Here is a 20,941-nt window from a genome sequence, read left to right as displayed (position 1 = left end):
CGACCACGAGATGCGGGCGTTGAGTACACCATCGCAGGCGCTCCTGTCTGTGATGCAGCGACAAGGGTAACCGCAGCCACGGTCTCCGAGCTGATAGTTCATGCTGCTGCAAACGTCGTCGAACTGTTCGTGCAGACGGTTGTTGTTTGCAAACGTCCCCATCTGTTGACTCAGGGATCGAGACGTGGCTGCACGAATCGTTACAGCCATGCGGATAAGATACCTGTCATCTCGACTGCTAGTGATACGAGGCCGTTGGGATCCAGCACGGCGTTCCGTATTACCCCCCTGAACCCACCGATTCCATATTCTGCTAACAGTCATTGGATCTCGACCAACGCGAGCAGCAATGTCGTGATACTATAAACCGCAATCGCGATAGGCTAAAATCCGACCATTATCAAAATCGGAAACGTGATGGTACGCATTTCTCCTCCTTACACGAGGCATCACAACAACGTTTCACCAGGCAACGCCGGTCAACTGCTGTTTGCGTATGAGAAATCGGTTGGAAACTTTCCTCATGTCGGCACGTTGTAGGTGTCGCCACCGGCGCCAACCTTGTGTGAATGCTCTGAAAAGCTAATCATTTGCATATCACAGCATCTTCTTCCTGTCGGTTAAATTTCGCATCTGTAGCACATCATCTTCGTGGTGTAGCAATTGTAATGGCCAGTAGTGTATATCAATGCCTTTCGGCAGCGTAGGGTCTTGATTTAATTATCATTTCACTCTACGCAAACGCCGCTGCTCTCCGTCGTTAAGTGGATGCCGTCGGGCACTGCGTTGTCCGTGATGAGAGGTAATGCCTGAAATTTGGTATTCTCGGCGAGGTGGTGTTACACGGTATTAGCGCAATGTCTCCTGGCGCAGAGTACTTTCTGTCCTGCGTGTTTATACTGAAGTTAGTTACGGTGCTTCATGCTGTCGCTGTTAACGATAAGTAGTGGCTGGGCTTACCTTGGAGGACGTGGCGGAAGACGACGAGTTGGTGGCGGGCGTTGTGGGCCGAGGAGTGGACGAGGAGGCCGGGTCGGAGGCGAGCAGCTGCTGCAGCTGGCTGCCGCCGCCCTTGGCGGGGGCGGAGGTGCTGCCGGCGGTGGGGGAGGCGGAGGTGGTGGCAGGGGGCGGCGCGTACTGGATGCACGAGGACGAGGAGCTGGCCGCCGGGGACGCCGCCGCCGCCTCCGCGGAGGCCGCCCCGCCGCCGCCGCCGCCCCCGCTGCTGCTGCTACTGCTGCTGCTGCTGGCGCCGCCGCCCCCGCTGCCCGACGTGTGGTGGTTCTCCGTGTGCCGCCGCAGCGAGCGCGCGTCGCAGTAGCTCTTGCCGCAGCCCTCCGCCTTGCACTCGTACGGCTTCTTGTTCCGATGCGTCAGCATGTGGCCGTTCCTGTCAACACACGCGCGCTCTCACTCACTGCTCGCCGCCACCTCCTACTACAGTAAATTTTGCGGCTCCAGAATGAATCTCTCACTATGCAGCGCAAATAGTGATTGAAAGCCGCCCTTTCTGGACAGCCTCGACGCAATGTCATATTCGGGAAGTTGACTCCACTCTAAAAGCAACTTTCACATCCCAGCATTTGCCGTCCGCTGTTTAAACAATTGTTACGCAATGTCGTAGCATAAGTGCGCAAGGGCATATGACGTCACGATATATTTCGCAAGAGCTCCACGTACGCGTACACCACCATTAATCTGCCACGCAAACACAGGGGTTACACTCGTCTGGTGTGAGACGTTCCCTGGGGGATCCGCCGGGGGCCGAACCGCACAATAACCCTGGGTTCGGTGTGGGGCGGCGGAGACGTGAAGTGGACTGCGGTAGTCGTGGGGTTGTGGACCACTGCGGCTGCGGCGGGGACGGAGCCTCTCCGTCGTTTCTAAGTCCCCGGTTAACATACAATACAATACAATACATTAAATTTCGTTGCGGAATTTCATATAAATTACATGAAAATTAAAATATCTGCGTATAACGGGTGATCAAAAAGTCAGTATAACTTCGACATACCCGTGATCTAGGGGTAGCGTCTTTGATTCATGATCAAAACGTTTCGGTCCCGGGTTCGGTCCCCGTCACTGCCTAAATTTTGATAAATAATCAGCATTGCCGGCCGAAGACTTCCGGCCTCATTCTGCCAACGGCCTCGTCAAAGAGGGCGGAGGAGCGGATAGAGGTTCAGGGCACTCTCTTGTCCTAGAGGTGGGAAATTGCCCCTAAAGGCGGAAGAATCAGCAATGATCAACGACATGAGGATGCAGAAGGCAATGGAAACCACTGTATTAAAGACACTTAACGTGTATCCACAGGACATGTGGCCTGTAATTGAAGAAGTGTCATGATGATCTCTCCATTGGCAAAAGATTCCGGAATAGTCCCCCATTCGGATCTCCGGGAGGGGACTGCCAAGGGGGATGGGTTCAAATGGCTCTGAGCACTATGGGACTCAACTGCTGTGGTCATCAGTCCCCTAGAACTTAGAACTACTTAAACCTAACTAACCTAAGGACATCACACACATCCATGCCCGAGGCAGTATTCGAACCTGCGACCGTAGCGGTCGCACGGTTCCGGACTGCGCGCCTAGAACCGCGAGACCACCGCGGCCGGCTGCCAAGGGGGAGGTTACCATGAGAAAAAAGATTGAATAATCAATCAGCTTGTAATAGCGAATACCTTGTTCAAGAATCACAAGAGGAGGAGGTATACTTGGAAAAGGCCGGGAGATACAGGAAGATTTCAATTAGATTACATCATGGTCAGACAGAGATTCCGAAATCAGATACTGGACTGTAAGGCGTACCCAGGAGCAGATATAGACTCAGATCACAATATAGTAGTGATGAAGAGTAGGCTGAAGTTCAATACATTAGTCAGGAAGAATCAATACGCAAAGAAGTGGGATGCGGAAGTACTAAGGAATGACGAGATACGTTTGAAGTTCTCTAACGCTATAGATACAGCAATAAGGAATAGCGCACTAGGCAGTACAGTTGAAGAGGAATGGACATCTCTAAAAAGAGCCATCACAGAAGTTGGGAAGGAAAACATAGGTACAAAGAAGGTAGCTGCGAAGAAACCATGGGTAACAGAAGAAATACTTCAGCTGATTGATGAAAGGAGGAGGTACAAACATGTTCCGGGAAAATCAGGAATACAGAAATACAATTCGCTGAGGAATGAAATAAATAGGAAGTGCAGGGAAGCTAAGACGAAATGGCTGCAGGAAAAATGTGAAGACATCGAAAAAGATACGATTGTCGGAAGGACAGACTCAGCATACAGGAAAGTCAAAACAACCTTTGGTGACATTAAAAGCAACGGGAATTCCACTGTTAAATGCAGAGGAGAGAGCAGATAGGTGGAAAGAATACATTGAAAGCCTCTATGAGGGTGAAGATTTGTCTGATGTGATAGAAGAAGAAACAGGAGTCGATTTAGAAGAGATAGGGGATCCAGTATTAGAATCGGAATTTAAAAGAGCTTTGGAGGACTTACGGTCAAATAAGGCAGAAGGGATAGATAACATTCCATCATAATTTCTAAAATCATTGGGGGAAGTGGCAACAAAACGACTATTCACGTTGGTGTGTAGAATATATGAGTCTGGCGACATACCATCTGACTTTCGGAAAAGCATCATCCACACAATTCCGAAGACGGCAAGAGCTGACAAGTGCGAGAATTATCGCACAATCAGCTTAACAGCTCATGCATCGAAGCTGCTTACAAGAATAATATACAGAAGAATGGAAAAGAAAATTGAGAATGCGCTAGGTGACGATCAGTTTGGCTTTAGGAAACGCAAAGGGACGAGAGAGGCAATTCTGACGTTACGGCTAATAATGGAAGCAAGGCTAAAGAAAAATCAAGACACTTTCATAGGATTTGTCGGTCTGGAAAAAGCGTTCGACAATATAAAATGGTGCAAGCTGTTCGAGATTCGGAAAAAAGTAGGGGTAAGCTATAGGGAGGGACGGGTCATATACAATATGTACAACAACCAAGAGGGAATAATAAGAGTGGACGATCAAGAACGAAGTGCTCGTATTAAGAAGGGAGTAAGACAAGGCTGTAGCCTTTCGCCCCTACTCTTCAATCTGTACATCGAGGAAGCAATGATGGAAATAAAAGAAAGGTTTAGGAGTGGAATTAAAATACAAGGTGAAAGGATATCAATGATACGATTCGCTGATGACATTGCTATCCTGAGTGAAAGTGAAGAAGAATTAAATGATCTGCTGAACGGAATGAACAGTCTAATGAGTACACAGTATGGTTTGAGAGTAAATCTGAGAAAGACGAAGGTAATGAGAAGTAGTAGAAATGAGAACAGCGAGAAACTTAACATCAGGATTGAGGGTCACGAAGTCAATGAAGTTAAGGAATTCTGCTACCTAGGCAGTAAAATAACCAATGACGGACGGAGCAAGGAGGACATCAAAAGCAGACTCGCTATGGCAAAAAAGGCATTTCTGGCCAAGAGAAGTCTACTAATATCAAATACCGGCCTTAATTTGAGGAAGAAATTTCTGAGGATGTACGTCTGGAGTACAGCATTGTATGGTAGTGAAACATGAACTGTGGGAAAACCGGAACAGAAGAGAATCGAAGCATTTGAGATGTGGTGCTATAGACGAATGTTGAAAATTAGGTGGACTGATAAGGTAAGGAATGAGGAGGTTCTATGCAGAATCGGAGAGGAAAGGAATATTGGAAAACACTGATAAGGAGAAGGGACGGGATGATAGGACATCTGCTAAGACATGAGGGAATGACTTCCATGGTACTAAAGGGAGCTGTAGAGAGCAAAAACTGTAGAGGAAGACAGAGATTGGAATACGTCAAGCAAATAATTGAGGACGTAGGTTGCAAGTGCTATTCTGAGATCAAGAGGTTAGCACAGGAAAGGAATTCGTGGCGGGCCGCATCAAACCAGTCAGTAGACTGATCAACAAAAAAAAAAAAAAAAATTTGAAAACTTGATAAAAAACTGAATAATGTAGATAGAGGGGTAAAAATTGACACACATGGTTGGAATGACATGGGGTTTTATTAGAACCAAAAAAAGTATTGCTAGATGCGTGAACGTTCTCTTGGGCACGTCGTTTGGCGATGCTCGTGTGCTTAGCCGCCACTTTCGTCATGCTTGGCCTCCCAGGTCCCCAGACCTCAGCCAGTGCGATTATTGGCTTTTGGATTACCTGTAGTCGCATGTGTATCGTGATCGACCGACATCTCTAGGGATGCTGAAAGACAACATCCGACGCCAATGCCTCACCATAACTCCGGACATGCTTTACAGTGCTGTTCACAACATTATTCCTCGACTACAGCTATTGTCAAGGAATGATGGTGGACATTTCCTGTAAAGAACATCATCTTTGCTTTGTCTTACTTTGTTATGTAAATTATTGCTATTCTGATCAGATGAAGCGCCATCTGTCGGACATTTTTTGAATTTTGTATTTTTTTGGTTCTAATAAAACCCCATGTCATTCCAAGCATGTGTGTCAATTTGTACCTCTCTATTTACATTATTCCGTGATTTATTCAGTTTTCAAGTTTATACTGACTTTTTGATCACCCAGTATATGCAGATATTTTAATTTTCATGTAATTTATACGAAATTCCGCAACGAAGTTTATTGTATTATATTGTATTGTCTTATATGTTAACCGTGGACCTAGAAACGACGGAGAGGCTCCGTCCCCACCGCAGCCGCAGTGGTCCACAACCCCACGACGACTACCGCAGTCCACGTCTCCGCCGCCCCACACCGAACCCAGTGTTATTGTGCGGTTCGGCCGCCGGTGGACCCCCCAGGGAACGTCTCACACCAGACGTGTGTAACCCCTATGTTTGCGTGGTAGAGTACAGGGCTATTACAAATGATTGAAGCGATTTCATAAATTCACTGTAGCTCCATTCATTGACATATGGTCACGACACACTACAGATACGTAGAAAAACTCATAAAGTTTTGTTCGGCTGAAGCCGCACTTCAGGTTTCTGCCGCCAGAGCGCTCGAGAGCGCAGTGAGACAAAATGGCGACAGGAGCCGAGAAAGCGTATGTCGTGCTTGAAATGCACTCACATCAGTCAGTCATAACAGTGCAACGACACTTCAGGACGAAGTTCAACAAAGATCCACCAACTGCTAACTCCATTCGGCGATGGTATGCGCAGTTTAAAGCTTCTGGATGCCTCTGTAAGGGGAAATCAACGGTTGAACGCGTGCGGGCAAGTTTCACGCATAGTGATGTGAAAGATTCAGAAACGTGCCAGAACTGCGAGCTCGCATCAACAATGCTTTCGAACTCATTGATGGGGACATGCTGCGCCGAGTGTGGGAGGAACTTGATTATCGGCTTGATGTCTGCCGAATCACTAAAGGGGCACATATCGAACATTTGTGAATGCCTAAAAAAACTTTTTGAGTTTTTGTATGTGTGTGCAAAGCATTGTGAAAATGTCTCAAATAATAAAGTTATTGTAGAGCTGTGAAATCGCTTCAATCATTTGTAATAACCCTGCAATTGTGGTGTACGCTTACGTAGAGAACATGTTTGCGCAGCAATCGGTGACATAGTGTAACTGAGGCGGAATAAGGGGAACCAGCCCGCATTCGCCTAGGCAGATGGATACTGCCTAAAAACCATCCACAGACTGGTCGGCTCACCGGACCTCGACACAAATTCGCCGGGCGGATTAGTGCCGGGGACCAGGCGCTCCTTCCCGTCCGGAAAGCCGTGCTGTAGACCGCACGGCCAACCGGGGGACGAGTTTAATGTAAGTAACTGCACGAAGCTTCACTGCCCTCAGATCTCCACAGCTCTTATCCCTAAGCCCTCTAACACCCCCACCCCCCCCAGAATCTACGTTCGACCGTCAGGCTGTGCAAATATCTTGATTTTCGTGTAATTTAATAAATATTTCGCAAACACTTTCAATGAAATTGAGATAATTACGCTGTGATGTTACGAAGTTTACTGAGCTTAAATGCTGTTTTATGTAAATTGCTCGTGGAAGGCGGGATCAAAAAGAAAAGGAAAGGCAAGGGCCTAATGCGGAATCAGCAGCGACGAATGAAAATATGTGCCAGACTGGGACTTGAACCCGGAATTTCCTGCTTACCAGGCACTGCGCCACCCGGACACAGTGTTTATAGCAAATGCGCGGACATCACGGCATGTTGTCCGGCCGACTCACATTCCCACCTAGCGTCACATATCCGCAGTCTCTGCCCATGTATGTCAATCTCCAAATGGCTCTGAGCACTATGGGACTTAACAGCGGAGGTCATCAGTCCCCTAGAACTTAGAACTACTTATACCTAACTAACCCAAGGACATCACACACATCCATGCCCGAGGCAGGATTCGAACCTGCGACCGTACCGGTCGCGCGGTTCCAGACTGAAGCGCCTAGAACCGCTCGGCCACTCATGCCGGCTATGTCCATGTCCTCCTTGCTCACTAATTTTAGTTTCCTGCTGGAGGTCGAATGTAAATCTTACATTCCTGTTGTAGGTCGAACGTAAACATGCATCTGCACTGAAGGGTGTGGATTCATTGCCCATCGAGGTGAAATCAGTTAAATGAATGAGTGGTGTCTGTTCTTTAGGACCGAACGAACAGACACCACGCATTCATATACAGGGTGTTACAAAAAGGTACGGTCTAACTTTCAGGAAACATTCCTCACGCACAAAGAAAGAAAATATGTTATGTGGACATGTGTCCGGAAACGCTTACTTTCCATGTTAGAGCTCATTTTATTCAAAAAAATGGTTCAAATGGCTCTGAGCACTATGGGACTCAACTGCTGAGGTCATTAGTCCCCTAGAACTTAGAACCAGTTAAACCTAACTAACCTAAGGACATCACAAACATCCATGCCCGAGGCAGGATTCGAACCTGCGACCGTAGCGGTCTTGCGGTTCCAGACTGCAGCGCCTTTAACCGCACGGCCACTTCGGCCGGCTCTCATTTTATTACTTCTCTTCAAATCACATTAATCATGGAATGGAAACACACAGCAACAGAACGTACCAGCGTGACTTCAAACACTTTGTTACAGGAAATGTTCAAAATGTCCTCCGTTAGCGAGGATACATGCATCCAACCTCCGTCGCATGGAATCCCTGATGCGCTGATGCAGCCCTGGAGAATGGCATATTGTATCACAGCTGTCCACAATACGAGCACGAAGAGTCTCTAAATTTGGTATCGGGGTTGCGTAGACAAGAGCTTTCAAATGCCCCCACAAATGAAAGTCAAGAGGGTTGAGGTCAGGAGAGCGTGGAGGCCACGCAATTGGTCCGCCGCTACCAATCCATCGGTCACCGAATCTGTTGTTGAGAAGCGTACGAACACTTCGACTGAAATGTGCAGGAGCTCCATCGTGCATGAACCACATGTTGTGTCGTACATGTAAAGGCACATGTTCTAGCAGCACAGGTAGAGTATCCCGTATGAAATCATGATAACGTGCTGCATTGAGCGTAGGTGGAAGAACATGGGACCCAATCATCGCCAACAATGCCTGGCCAAACGTTCACAGAAAATCAGTGTTGATGACGTGATTGCACAATTGCGTGCGGATTCTCGTCAGCCCAGACATGTTGATTGTGAAAATTTACAATTTGATCACGTTGGAATGAAGCCTCATCCGTAAAGAGAACATTTGCACTGAAATGAGGGTTGAGAAATTGTTGGATGAACCATTCTCAGAAGTGTACCCGTGGAGGCAATGAGTAGCATGTCAACACAAACACCGAAGTCAACATTACCTTCCTTCAATTGGGCCAACTGGCGGTGAATCGAGGAAGTACAGTACATACTGACGAAACTAAAATGAGCTCTAACATGGAAATTAAGCGTTTCCGGACACATGTCCACATAACATCTTTTCTTTATTTGTGTGTGAGGAATGTTTCCTGAAAGTTTGGCCGTACCTGTTTGTAACACTCTGTATGTACTTGTTATATGTGTGTTAAGCTTTGGGTTCTGAAGCTTAGAGCACTATTGCACGGAATTCACATAATTATGCTGTTATGTTACGATATTTACTGTTGAAAGTAGGGCCAGGGGCGGCATGGAATTCGGGGGCAGGGGTCTAGGATGCCGTGACGCTTCGCACAAATGCTTACATTAAACTTTGTTGAGAAATTTCGTTTAACGTACATGAAAATAAAGATATCTGCACATGCTGTGGATCGATTCCAGAAGCTTTAGGCTCAAGAGCTTACCTATTGATGTGAAATAGCATACGACGTCAGATGCCCTTGCGCAAATATTCTATTACATTGCCTAACACTTGTTTTGACAGTGGAGTCCAACTGTGCGAGATGTGGAAGTTATCTTGAGAGTGAATGGTTCCTGTGGCCGAGCGGTTCTAGGCGCTTCAGTCCGGAACCGTGCTGCTGGTACGGTCGCAGGTTTGAATCCTGCCTCGGGCATGGATGTGTGTGATGTCCTTAGGTTAGTTAGGTTGAAGTAGTTCTAAGTCTAGGGGACTGATGACCTCAGATGTTAAGTCCTATAGCACTTAGAGCCATTTTTTATCTTGAGTGTGGTGGACAATTTTCCGTACGTGAAAGTGTGTTAAGGTTGTCCAGAATCGGAGGCTTTCACCTATTCGCAATATCTTCTGTTTCGAAACATCCTGGCACGCTACAACAAGAGTGACGTATCAGGTATCGAATGCTGAAGCTTACCATTAGCGAGAAGTGCTCTTACTGACTCATTTATCCAGAAATGTAGAACAGAGGCACTGGCGGAAATAAAGCTGTGACGGTGTACCGTGTGTTGCGCCCGGACAGCTCCGTCGTTAAGAGTATTGCCCGCAGACTGCAAGGTATCGTGTTTGAATCCGATATAAAGTTTTAATCCGCTACTAAGTTTCGAAAGTTTCTGTTAGCACTGTGAAAAGCACGAGTTTCACAAAAGTTATTATAGATAGAGGAAGAGATCGCTGGACATATTGGGAGCAGTGCCGCGTGCCCTGGGTGCATTTCCGTGGGAGGGGGTGGGGGGTGGGGGGGGTGACAGATATCTGACAAGCGCAAAAATGAGGAGGGATAAAAGAAAAGTGGTTATGGGGAGGAGTAGAAGTAGAAGGAAAACAAGATGAACAAGGGAAAGGATTGTAGGCACCTAAACGGGAATGGAGAGAAAATGTACGTAAGGGAATCGCGCGATGGTTTGGATTGGAGTGTGCTGAGCAACGGCTTCGTAAAGTCTACTTCTCCTGGTATCGAAACGCTCGTTTATAGGTGACATATGACACCAAGTGAACCGATACAACAAAAGTGTCATTCTTATCTTCTCCGTTTCACGTTTTTTTATTACAGTGTTGCCTCGATCGACTTTAAAACAATGAAGTAGGAATCGTGTTACCGTAGCAAGCTATGCGACTTTGGAGTTCGTGTTTTCCTTGTTTTGAACTGTATCATAGAAAACACAGTAACTGATATGTGTATCTTTTACTTCATTGTAACGTGTTGAACACAAGAAACGAATAAACATACTAACTAACGATGACGAATAAATAAAAAATTGGACGACATTGTCAGTCGGGAAGAGGGGTCGTGAAGTCTTAGATTTTTCTGGGCGCCATATACTCTAATTACACCACTGCCTGGCCGTTTGTGAGAGGATAAAATTATTTTCCTTAGAAACATTTTGAGACTCTCTAACAACTCGTGGTTAGTGTGGGAAGTCCCTCCTTAGCAATAACGGACCTAGGAGTCCTTCGAAACATCTGAATTCCAAAAGACAGATGTCAGTGTTTTCTCAGCGATCCAAAAGAACGCCTACAGGCCGTCGTGGAAGCCTTTGCACCTTGGGCAATACTAGCAAGCCTGAAATCCAGATCCAGCTTGTTCTCGACCCCTGCGCCACACCACCTGCCGACACGGTAACGTACTGCACAAGACTGGGCTCTTTCTTTGACCAGCCAATGATCTTTACACTATTGCAAATCAAATTTTAATAGAGCAATTTTTTGATGAGAGATATCTGGACGTCAAATCACCACGCGCAACGGTATCAAGCAAGGGCGACAGATGCTAGCGCGAAATTGTCTACCGTCTCTGGGGACGATAATTCAGGAATGGCGGATTAGCAAGAACTTCGCAAATATGTGGGCAGGCGGATGAACTGTGCCCGATTTGTATGACAGAAGTTCAGCGACAGACAGAAGATACTGTTGGTTACATTGACCTGAGTGGAAGAATCTTGACTGAAAAATATCAACATAGGGGAGAGAGAGAGAGAGAGAGAGAGAGAGAGAGAGAGGATCAGTCTAGATGAGGACAGGCAACAAAGTATTCTTCATAGTGAACAGATGTCTGTTATCACAAATCCACGGACACCAAAGCGAACCAGTTTTTTTAAGCTAGTCCAAAAGAAGTGTACACTAAGAGTTTCTAGCAGCTTTAGAAACGTTGCCAAAAGTTGCAGAAGTTCATCTCACGAAAGGATCGTAAGGGCTTATATTCGTTGGATGGGTGCTGCGAAAATGCAATGCATCTCTAGAAGAATTCGCCTAGAAGACGCTAGTGCAACGAATTCTAGAGTATCGTTACAATGTTTGGAGTCCTATCAAGTAGACAAGACAACAGCTCTCGAATTCAGAGACGCACTGTTAGGATCTTAACATGCCGCTATAGTACAAACGATAGAAATGCTCGGAAACTTAACATCGGAATCCTTGGATGAAAGACTACGTACTTATCGCGAAATCGTGTTTGGTAAGTTTAAAGGACCTGCGTTCCAGGAAGCGTATGTGACCATTATGCTGTCCCATGTAAGCTTTTGGGAAGTATAATATTTTTTGAAGTCTGGTTTGGAACATTGTTCGCACTAAACAATACTTAATAGAACTGCAGAACTCAATGTCATGAGAATCTACGTTCTATATGAGTTTTTAACATTTTCTTTCACAATTTGCATTTTGCTTGTTTAAATTTTTGGAAAGTTTTATCGGCCATAATTCTGGAATGTGGAAAATCTCATTTATGTTTGGGTCGTAAATGTCCATCAGCTCACTTATTTTATCAAAGAATCTGTCAACTAGCTCCTGGTGGCCTAGATTTTCGCGCTACCAAAATTTGCTTCCTTCAAATCCTCCGATCCAATTCCGTTTCCGTCTACCCTATCCTACTTGAGTTCTGTACTAACTTGTTACTTTATCTCCTCTCCTCTCCTACACTGAGCACGTTCGGATTGCCCAGACTTCTTGAAAAGCTGGTATCAGTCACCAGATAGGTACCTCCATCAGTGCCAATCTATGTATTCTATAACGCTTTTAGCAGCACGCCTCTCCTACATTACACCAAAACACAATCAACATTCTATACCAACAGCTACTCCTAGATTACCATGAAGTCCTTCCAGAGATCTATCAATCCTTCCAGATTTGGCCGATTGGTCGTTTCTCCTTCGTGTAATAACTCCTCCCCACCCTTCTCCTCTCGTTTTCCAATTGTTCGAAATCCACTTCGCTATCATTCCATCCCACATCCTTTTCGAAATATTGTCCCACTGAAACGCTAATCATCTGCTACTCATTTCTTTCTCAGTTCAACATATCGCCTTTTTCGTATTTTTCTACTCCTTAGGGTCCCAAATCGCGCATTCTTATCATCATTTGCAATGGAAATCAGTGGAAGATAACAATTTTCTTTCCCTATTTATCAAAAACTGTCACTCGTATTTTATCAAAACTCAAGAAATTCATTCATATTTTTGTTTATATACTACATATAATGCGTCAGGTTTTATTATTAGTCACATATAGGCCATAACGGATCACACATTGTACAACAGATGAAATTTCAGTATGTTATTTTAGTTTTTTTATGCCTACGTTACTTTCATTATTTGTGGGTGATCTCCATACCTATACACGTACACACTGTGTTGAACAGGTCATCTATTTTGTCCTTCCGTTTGTTCCTTGCTGGAATGTGCTGCTCTTTGAAGATTCAGCTTTCGCCAGTCTTAAGTCTTCACGTGTTTTCATGAAATCCTAGTAAAAGTCTATACCCGTTTTCATTAACCTACTAAACAAATGCTTTACTTTCTGTTGATTCGTCTATTTGTACTCTGTATTCGAGAACTCATCTTTACTCAAGGGTACAAGCTGCTTATCTGAATTTTTAACTGGACTGTATGATACTGTTTCCTTTCCTTTACTGCATGTTCTGGAGAAGCTTATTATTTACTAAAACAGGTTTCATGACCACCTCTTAGTTTTCCTGTAAAGATTTAAGTCTATCACAATTATGTACTCTGCGAAACTATATATTTCTTCCCGGGTCACTGATTGTCGTTTCAAGAATTCATGCACTTTTTTCGACTTCCTTTGTGATCACATTTATGTCTTGACTTCTCCATCTTTGCCTGTCAGAGAAATAATCATAAAAATTTAAGTTTTGTATGCTATTTGTTTTGAGCGGCCCAAGCCGTAATTGCTTTGTCTGATACAACGCGAAAGTTGCGGTGTAGCAGTTCAACATTCCCACTGTTATTACTTGGGCCAGATTTTCACAGCCTACAGTATACAGTGTGTTAGGGGTATTAGTGCAGATATTTCTATTGGTGACTGAGGACACTACACAGAACAACGTTACATCAGTATTTACTTCCTTCGCTGACTAATAATTACGGCTATTATGAATCGTATGTTTTTAGGTTGGTTAGTATCTCCAAGTACAGCAAGCCACTAATGGTTATTTTTCCCTGGGCAGAAGGTTGAGTATTGAAGTGTAGCTGCGTGGACGCAAAACGGATGGTCTACACCAGTGGTAGTCAACCTGGTGCCTACCGCCCACTGCCGCGCGGGGCAGCCGAGCGGTCTCAGGCGTCATGTCACGGTCCGCGCGGCTTCCTCCGTCGGAGGTTCGAGTCCTCCTTCCTTAACGTAAGTTAGCTTAAGTTAGATTAAGTAGTGTGTCAGCTCAGGGACCGATGAGCTCAGCAGTTTGGCCCCATAAGACCTTAATACAAATTTCCAAAAAATTCATACCGCCCACTAGTGGGCATTCAAGCTTACACGGTGGGCAGTAGGCGGGAGGGGTTTTTAAAATATTTCCATTACTCTGTCATAAAATTGTGACGTAAGATATCTGGCAAGTTACTATTATTTGCTTTAACTTACTGTAACTCTGCGTTATGATTTTAATGAAGTATAGTTACTTTCCTACTTCACAAATCTTAATTATTGTTGAACCAGTGGGTGGTTAGAAAATGTTGCTTCTAACATAGATGCTAGAGCGGGCGGAATGTAAAAAAGGTTGACTATCTCTGGTCAATACTGACAGGCGTGGTCCACTGCCTCTAGCAGTTACGAGCGCGCGGGGAACATCGCCTAATAAATTAAGTGAACTGTTTGCGGGAAGACTGTTCGACGCAGAGAAAAAACAACTAACACATTGAAGTGGATACATATTAAGGTATGAGTTATCAAAATATCGATACCTAAAACCCAGACGCTCCGTATATCATAGTATCAGTCTCATCTAAGAAAAGAGGCTCTAAGCACTATGGGACTTAACATCTGAGGTCATCAGTCCCCTAGACTTAGAACTACTTAAACCTAACTAACCTAAGGACATCACACACATCCATGCCCGAGGCAGGATTCGAACCTGCGACCGTAGCGGTCACGCGGTTCCAGACTGAAGCGTCTAGAACCGCACGGCCACACTGGCCGGTGCTGCCTATAGCACAAGAGTTTAGAAACAGCTCTCGTCCGATACAGTTCGCTGTCCGATACTACCCGAAATGGAACTACCTAGCGTATTGGATGAGGAGAATCAAGTGAGCCAGATTAAGTCACGTAACGTGGCGTATGGAGTCATTTCTCCGTCGGTAACCACGCGAGTGGAATAGGAAAGCCGGCCGCTGTGGCCGAGCGGTTCTAGGCGCTTCAGTTCGGAACAACGCGCTGCTACGGTCGCAGGTTCGAATCCTGCAGCATGGATGTGTGTGATGTCCTTAGGTTAGTTAGGTTTACGTAGTTCTAAGTCTAGGGGACTGATGACCTCAGATGTTAAGTCCCATAGTGCTTAGAGCCATTTGAACCATTTTGGGGCCGGCCGGAGTGGCCGAGCGGTTCTAGGCGCTACAGTCTGGAACCGCGCGACCGCTACGCTCGCAGGTTCGAATCCTGCCTCGGGCATGGATGTGTGTGATATCCTTAGGTTAGTTACGTCTAAGTAGTTCTATGTTCTAGGGGACTGATTACCTCAGAAGTAAAGTCCCATAGTGCTCCGAGCCATTTGAACCATTTTTTGAACCATTTTGGAATAGGAAACAAAACTTATAATCTTGGTGCGATTTACCCTCTGCCACGCACTATGCAGCGGCTTGAGGAGTACATTTGTAAATGTAGATGTTACATACAAACTGCACGTTTCTGCTAGAGGTGAAATGTATGCTCATACGACGTACGGGAAGCTTGGAGCAAAAAAGCACTAACGCGCAGCGCAGGAACGTACGAGGGACAAAATTAGCGCGACCTGAGGGACATAAAGCGGGCGGCTGCGTGCAGACGCATTAGCAACCGCCGGTTCACAGTGGCGTCGGTACCCAGAAGCGCGCGCCACACTCAATTTACCGCGGACGTCAGCAGCCGGCGAGCGTATATATCAAAGCATTCTCCGCCGGCAACAAATCCGGAATAAGCTGATTATTAGTCGCTGTCGGGTAATGGGTCTGCAGCTTCTGCCGCAGCTGTAGCTGCGTCAGCGCGGGGGCGCTGGTGGTTGAGGGGGTGGATGTGGGGGGGAAGAAGCCATCCGCGAGTCTGAAGACAGCTGGGCCCGCGGGCAAACTTTTTGAGAGCGCCCAGCGAGACGCCCGCCGGCTTTTGTTTAATTTGATTTGCTGCGTTAAGGATACACTATCGGCCGGCTTCAATTGCGTTACTTCGGCGAAATTAAGATTCGAAAGCCCGGCGCTGGTAATTGCGTTGCATTTACAAAGTTGTTTGAGGAGCGAGCGCGCGGCCACTAAAGTTGCGTAATTTGTTGGGCCTGCAATTAGGCCGGCTCGCGAAAAATGCACCTGCGGTACGGTGCACTTTCTCTGCTGTCGACGCGCTGGCATTCCAAACGACGTCAGCACATCTGCCGTTCTGCTCGGAACCTGCTATCGCTCTCACAACACGCCGTTGCCATCTCACCAAACGAAATATTATTCACCCGCTTAAAAGAGCACAATGGTCGCTTTGCAGTACTGTTGTTGATGCAGAAGTGGTACCAGGGGGGCATCTGACGCTCCACAATCGGCGGACGTCACCGCTGTGGCAGTCACTCGTACAATAACGGGGAAAAAATCACAATACCAAGAAGGAGTTGCGCGACATAAGCGAAACTTTGTAGGCGTGTTTCTACATCTAAAAGATGAGCTCTATTCAAATTTCATGCCAATCGAATAAGAAAATGGTTGAAATGGCTCTTAGCACTATGGGACTTACACTACTGGCCATTAAAATGCAGATGATAAACGGGTATTCACTGGACAAATACATTATACTAGAACTGACATGTGATTACATTTTCACCCGATTTGGGTGCATTGATCCTGAGAAATCAGTACGCAGAACAACCACCTCTGGCCGTAATAACGGCCTTGATACGTCTGGGCATTGAGTCAAACGTAGCTTGGATGGCGTTTACAGGTACAGCTGCCCATGCAGCTTCAACACGCTACCACAGTTCATCAAGAGTAGTGACTGGCGTATTGTAACGAGCCAGTTGCTCGGCCACCATTGACCAGACGTTTTCAATTGGTGAGAGATCTGGAGAATGTGCTGGCCAGGGCAGCAGTGGAACATTTTTTGTATCCAGAAAGGTCAGTACAGGACCTGCAACTTGCGGTCGTGCATTATCCTGCTGAAATGTAAGGTTTCGCAGGGATCGAATGAAGAGTAGAGCCACAGGTCGTAAGACATCTGAAATGTAACGTCCACTGTTCAAAGTGTCGTCAGTGCGAACAAGATGTGACCGAGACGTGTAACCAATGGCACTCCATACCATCACGCCGAGTGATACGCCAGTATGGCGATGACGAATACACGCTTCCAATGTGCGTTCACCGCGATGTAGCCAAACACGGATGCGACCATCATGTTGCTGTAAACAGAACCTGGATTCACCCAAAAAATGACATTTTGCCATTCGTGCACCCAGATTCGTCGTTGAGTACACCATCGCAGGCGCTCCTGTCTGTGATGTAGCGTCAGGGGTAACCGCAGCCATGGTCTCAGAGCCGATAGTCCATGCTGCTTCAAACGTCGTCGAACTGTTCGTGCAGATGGTTGTCGTCTTGCGAACGTCCCCATCTGCTGACTCAGGGATCGAGACGTGGCTGCACGATCCGTTACAGCCATGCGGATAAAATGCCTGTGATCTCGACTGCTAGTGATACGAGGCCGTTGGGATCCAGCACAGCGTTCCGTATTACCCTCCTGAACCCACCGATACCATATTCTGCTAGGTCATTGGACCTCGACCAACGCGTGCAGTAATGTCGCGATACGATAAACTGCAATCACGATAGGCTACAATCCGACCTTCACCAAAGTCGGAAATGTGATGGTACGCATTCCCCCTCCTTACACGAGGCATCACAACAACGTTTCACCAGGCAACGCCGGTCAACTGCTGTTTGTGTATAAGAAATCGGTTGGAAACTTTCCTCAAGCTCTGAAAAGCTAATCATTTGCATATCACAGCATCTTGTTCCTGTCGGTTAAATTTCGCGTCTGTAGCACGTCATCTTCGTGGTGTACCAATTTTAATGGCCAGTAGCGTAACATCTAAGGTCGTCAGCCCCCTAGACTCAGAATTACTTAAACCTAACGAACCTATGGACATCACACACATCCATGCCCGAGGCTGGATTCGAACCTGCACCGTACGAGCAGCGCGGTTCCGGACTGAAGGGCCTAGAACCGTTCTGCCACAGCGTCTGTCGTCGCATAAGAGTGGTCCTAGCAGCGGTACTAGGAGCACCCAAATCAGGAATCCTTTAAATACACTCTACAAGTGTCATGAACGTTAATTACCTTTTGGGACAGGACGTGTTGAGTTGATGATAGTCAAGAATTCTCTTAAGGCAGTGAAAGACGCCATTATCACCACCTCACAGAGTTTGGACGAGATCGTGCAATAGAACTACGAGAAACTGGATGTTCCTTCTGCGATACTGCACAGTCTTGGCAGAAATGTGGAGGCCACTGTACCTGGGTGCTGGCACCTGTGGTCACGAGAATATATGGCCGCAAGAAGACCGGGATCCGGACGGACGCGTGGTAATGCCGACAGGGAAGGCCATCGTGTTCGGCGTATGGTTCCGTTTCATCGTACCGTATCTGTAGCAGCAATATGAGCAGCAGTTGGTATCACAGTGACACGACGCACTGTTACGAATCTGTTACTTCAAGGACAGCTCCGAGCCAGGCGCCCTGGTAGGGTGCATTCCACTGACCCAAAACCATCACCAGCTGCGACTTCAGTGGTGTCAAGCGAAACCTCATTGAAGGGGAGGGGCGGCCGAGCGTTTCTAGGTGCTACAGTCTGGAACCGCGCGACCGCTACAGTCTGGAACCGCGCGACCGCTACGGTCGCAGGTTCGAATCCTTCCTCGGGCATGGATGAGTGTGATGTCCATAGGTTAGTTTGGTTTAAGGGGGGTAGGACGTCAAACGGGTCGACTTGGAGCAGGAGAGGCACAACAGGACATTTTAATTTCCACTGTCTATACTTTTACAAATAAATTCATAAAACTTTAACAGCATGACCAGGAAGGATTCAGGATTCATACTCATAGCAGCGGAAGCTCAAAAACGTAACAAAACACATTTTTTTTCATGTGAAATTTCATCATTTTTTCACTTACTGCTGGCTGTATTTGTTGCTATAGCCGGCCGAAGTGGCCGTGCGGTTAAAGGCGCTGCAGTCTGGAACCGCAAGACCGCTACGGTCGCAGGTTCGAATCCTGCCTCGGGCATGGATGTTTGTGATGTCCTTAGGTTAGTTAGGTTTAACTAGTTCTAAGTTCTAGGGGACTAATGACCTCAGCAGTTGAGTCCCATAGTGCTCAGAGCCATTTGAACCATTTTTGTTGCTATAGGTACACTTTTCTTCTTAAGTAAGAGAGATTCTTCGATGACTTTTGCACACCATACAAACCATAGTTACAGGTGTATGAAACTCTAGAAGTTATTTAATTTATGAGAAAATGAATGAACTGTTACATTTTAAACTTCATGTTTAGAAAAAAACTCAAGTTTTATAGTTAATTATGTCAATTTTTTCCACAGTTTTTTAATAGATTTGGAAAATTCTAGAGTTTCATATACCTGTAACTACTGTTTGTATGCTATGAAAACCTCATCGAAGAATCTCTCTTACTTAGAAGAAAAGTGTACCTATAGCAAAAGATGCAGCCAGTAATAAGTGAAAAAATGATGAAATTTCACATGTTGAAAAAAGTATTTTGCTACGTTTTTGAACTTCCACTGCGATAAGTGTGAGTCCTCAATCCTTCCTGGTCATGGTGACAAAGATTTTTGATTTTATTTGTAAAAGTATAGACAGTAGAAACTAAAATGTCCTGTCGCGACTCTCCTGCTCCAAGTCGGCCCGTTTGACGTCCTACCCCCCTAAATTAGTTGTAAGTTCTAGGGGACTGATGACCTTAGAAATTAAGTCCCATAGTGCTCAGAGCCATTTGACCTATTTCTTTGAAGGCAGGTCTGTTGTGTTTCCTGATAACAGCTGTTTTTGTATGGGTGTCAGTGAGGGCCCTGTGTTGTTAGGAGGAGGCCAGTTGAGGGCCTGCAACAAACCTCTATGCGGCCTAGACACACTGGACCTACACCTGGAGTTATGGTCTGGGTTGAGATTTCGTATAACAGCAGGAGCACTCCCGTGGTTATCCCACGCACCCATTTGTACGTCAATCTGATGATTCGACCTGTTGTGCTGCCATTTATGAACAACATGTGGGGGGGGGGGGTGTTTTCCAATAGGATAACGCTCACCCACATACCGCTGTTGTAACCCATGGGAATGTCGATACGTGTCGTTGGCCTGCTCGACCACTAGATCTGTCTTTAACCGGGCACATACGGAACATCAGACGATAACTCTAGCGCCATCCAGAAACAACATTAACAGAACCTATATTGCCCGACCAAGTGCAACAGGCATGGCACTACATCCCACAAACTCAAATTCAACATCTGTAAAACGCAATGCATGCACGTTCGCACGCTACCACTGAACGTTCTGGCGGTTACAAAGGTTATGAACGTACCAGCATTTCTCATTTCAAATGTTTGTGAATTCCAAAGAGATCAAACTGCTGCGGTCATCGGTCCCTAGGCTTTCACACTACTTAAACTAACTTATGCTAAGAACAACTCATACACCTATGCCCGAGGGACGACTCGAACCTCCGACGGGGGAGGCCGATTTCACATATGTAACGGCTTATTAACCTGTGATTTTGCAAAGTTAATCACTTCAATATGTTACCTAGTATTCCCGAAATTTCAGTACTCTACATTAATTATTTTTTGATACTGCAATTTTTTCCGTCTGTCTATTTAATCAGCGCAGTACGGTGGCTCACCATGGAGACATGGCTGTCTAGAACTATCGAGTTTGGAGAGCGAATGACTGCGCCGCCAAGGCTGTTGCCCAATATAGTTCTTGCGTCAACGCGGACTGTCCAAATCGTGAAGAAAGAATGCTGTACAGCTCGCAGCCATGTAACACGGCATACGAACAGTGGCCGTAATAAGGCCCTAACTGACAGGTATTGGAGGTGTGTGTCACGCCTTCTCAATGATAATCCCTTTCAAACACGATACAAATTGCTGCTGTTAGTGAATGCAGATCCGACTCACTA

At 46.1% G+C, this 20,941-nt stretch overlaps 2 protein-coding genes across 2 annotated transcripts in view; both read right to left on the bottom strand.

Annotated features, from left to right (window-relative positions):
• The window catches only part of LOC126198581 (helicase domino-like), a 582,238-nt gene extending 581,124 nt beyond the window's left edge, over positions 1–1,114 (bottom strand). The window contains exon 1 of the mRNA XM_049935022.1: positions 961–1,114. The gene's annotated coding sequence lies outside the window, so the exon portion shown is untranslated. The remainder of the gene's footprint in view (positions 1–960) is intronic.
• Positions 957–20,941, bottom strand: part of LOC126230276 (zinc finger protein 541-like) — a 689,355-nt gene continuing 669,370 nt past the window's right edge. The window contains exons 6-7 of the mRNA XM_049942389.1: positions 1,242–1,390; positions 957–1,159 (exon numbers count right to left, since the gene is read on the bottom strand). Of these exons, the coding sequence (XP_049798346.1) occupies positions 957–1,159; positions 1,242–1,390 (352 nt within the window). The remainder of the gene's footprint in view (positions 1,160–1,241; positions 1,391–20,941) is intronic.

This window comes from Schistocerca nitens, chromosome 1, assembly GCF_023898315.1.
Source record: "Schistocerca nitens isolate TAMUIC-IGC-003100 chromosome 1, iqSchNite1.1, whole genome shotgun sequence".
NCBI classification, from domain to species: domain Eukaryota; kingdom Metazoa; phylum Arthropoda; class Insecta; order Orthoptera; family Acrididae; genus Schistocerca; species Schistocerca nitens.
The sequence above is the reverse complement of the archived record's forward strand: the minus strand, read 5'-3'. Positions and strand labels throughout refer to the sequence as shown.